At 39.0% G+C, this 2,500-nt stretch overlaps 1 protein-coding gene across 1 annotated transcript in view; it reads right to left on the minus strand.

The window, feature by feature from the left end:
* Nucleotides 1–2,500, minus strand: part of LOC119578735 (urea transporter 2-like) — a 14,553-nt gene that overhangs the window by 11,597 nt on the left and 456 nt on the right. The window contains exon 2 of the mRNA XM_037926343.1: nucleotides 2,034–2,159. Within this exon, the coding sequence (XP_037782271.1) occupies nucleotides 2,034–2,159 (126 nt within the window). The remainder of the gene's footprint in view (nucleotides 1–2,033; nucleotides 2,160–2,500) is intronic.

A 2,500-nucleotide genomic window follows, 5' to 3' on the forward strand; every position in this document is an offset into this window, starting at 1 on the left:
TGTAAAAGTCAGAAAATATTTCCTCTATCCTTGACCATAAGTATGTAAATACAGGATAGCGCCAGCCATCGTATGAAAGCATGATAGCAATGTGCCTCAATGAGACTAAATGACCATAAAGATGGGTTGGTGCACCGGACACGCGTGCTTACGCTCGGGCTTACATTTTTGTCTTTTCGTTTCTCTCTTGTTTCTTTTTTTTTCATTTCTTCTGCTTCTTCATAGCTAGCTCATATTCCTGTTTGCTTTCACAGACCCGGAGGGTATTTGTTTCCAGTTAGTGACTCATTAATGGTTTCCAATTTTACGTTAATGTTGATCTTACGACTTTTAGACTCGAAGCTTCAGACACACACTTACAGTAGCAGCAGTTTTTCATCCAGTTCATAATGGCCGACGCTCGTGCAGTTCTTATTCATGCGAGCATCTGACAAATGTGCAAGGACTGCTTACACTTTTACCCAACATTAGAGCTGATTGGCTGCAAGGGAATCGGGGGTTCAAATGCCCCAGGTGTTTGTTTGGTCTCGTTCTATTGAGGCCAAAGTATTCTAGGATCTCTTTTTATTTCTTTGCTAAACGTTTTATATTCTTTGGTTTAATTTGGTTTGATTTGATCTTTAAATTACTTTATGTATATTCATTGAAAAGCGGCATTGATATATGTCAGCTTCACAGAGCTGTTGGTTCAGATTGGAAAATGCTGCAAAATGGTGGGGTTGGTACTATCCTGTCGAATTTCTTTGATATACACAAAACTACTTAAGAAATAGGGATGAGAGAGAGAGAGAGAGAGAGAGAGAGAGAGAGAGAGATTGAATGAGAGAGAGAGGAGAGAGAGAGAGAGAGAGAGAGAGAGAAAGTATTGAATTATTGTAGCGAAAAAACGCATGCGATCTAAAAAAAAAAAAAAAAAAAAAAAAATAAAATATATATATATATATATATATATATATATATATATATATATATATATATATATATATTTATATATTTATATATAAAGACTTCATCTCACGGTCAGAATTTTCCATAGGTTTCCCTGCAATACATATATCAAAAGAAACTGTAAATGGTAATCCTTATAACATTCTCTAGAAACGATTTTGGAAAGAAAATCAACACTAGGCATGAAAGGTTGAATTTAGTTTCCTGTGACTGGAACCAACTACTCCGTACACTAAAGGAAATTTCGTTTTCACGTTTATGTTTTTAACAATATTCTTTACGAGCCCAGTCATGTCTATATATGTTCTTTATCTTTATCTGTATTCACTGATTAAGCCAGTATTGAGTCCTTATAGTGAGAGTAGACAACTCGTACAGGAAAAACGACAAGAAAAAATCTAATGAACACTATAAAAAAATGTTTAACAGAGAGAGAGAGAGAGAGAGAGAGAGAGAGAGAGAGAGGAGAGAGAGAGAGAGAGAGAGAGAGAGAGAGAGAGAGAGAGAGAGAGAGAGAGAGAGAGAGAGAGAGAGAGAGAGAGAGAGAGAGAGAGAGAGAGAAGAGAGAGAAAGAGAGAGAGAGAGAGAGAAGAGAGGAGAGGAGAAGAGAGAGGACGAGACGGGAGAAAAACGACAATAAAAAATTGATTAAGCATATAAAAAAGATTGGCGATAAGAGAAAGAGACAGACAGACAGAGACGAGACTCGTACAGGAAAAACAATTTAAACACAAAATAATTTAATGAACACTTTAAAAAAAATTGTTTAACAGAGAGAGAGAGGGAGGGAGGGGAGGAGAGAGAGAGAGAGAGAGAGAGAGAGAGAGAGAGAGAGAGAGAGAGAGAAGGAGAGAGAGAGAGACGGAGACGGAGAAAAACGACAATAAAAAATGGATTAAGCATATAAAAAAGATTGGCGATAAGAGAAAGAGACAGACAGACAGAGACGAGACAGACACAGAGACAGACACAGAGAGAGATAGATGGTGGGAAGAATACATGGAACAATAGAACACCACCGGCCAGACGTTAGCTTGAAGGACGCCTGACAATGGTAATGACACGAAGGTACAGATTCCGCTCACCTGGCCGATTCCCCTCAGCAGGCTGTCTATCGTCTTCAGAAGAGCCCAAGGAGACATCCAGGACCGACGCCCCAGAGCCCTGCTGACGGCGGGGGAATGGCCCACCACCCAGCCAAGAACACCGGGCTGGAAAGGAGCGTCGGATTGGTGTGAAAAAGTCGAAGGTTATGTTATTTGTTTTTATCTTCGTTAACTATACTGGTAATAAATTAGATGTTTCTGTCTTCTTGGGGGGAAACCTTCTATCAGAGTTTCCCATCTTTTTTAATGTAACTGATTTAATATATAAATGAGAAATAGATTGTTCCAATGACACAAAGTGTAGTGCAATGGTTTTCAACCAGTAGGGCGCGTCCTCCTAGGTCTGAAGGGTAGGGCGAAGGCTTGACAAAAAGGGGAATTATATCTTGAGAACTATGGAATTTTAGTGGAATTTGAGAATCTCTGGTTAGGGAAACAAGTGCAAT

Source organism: Penaeus monodon, chromosome 11 (genome assembly GCF_015228065.2).
Source record: "Penaeus monodon isolate SGIC_2016 chromosome 11, NSTDA_Pmon_1, whole genome shotgun sequence".
In the NCBI taxonomy this organism is placed as follows: domain Eukaryota; kingdom Metazoa; phylum Arthropoda; class Malacostraca; order Decapoda; family Penaeidae; genus Penaeus; species Penaeus monodon.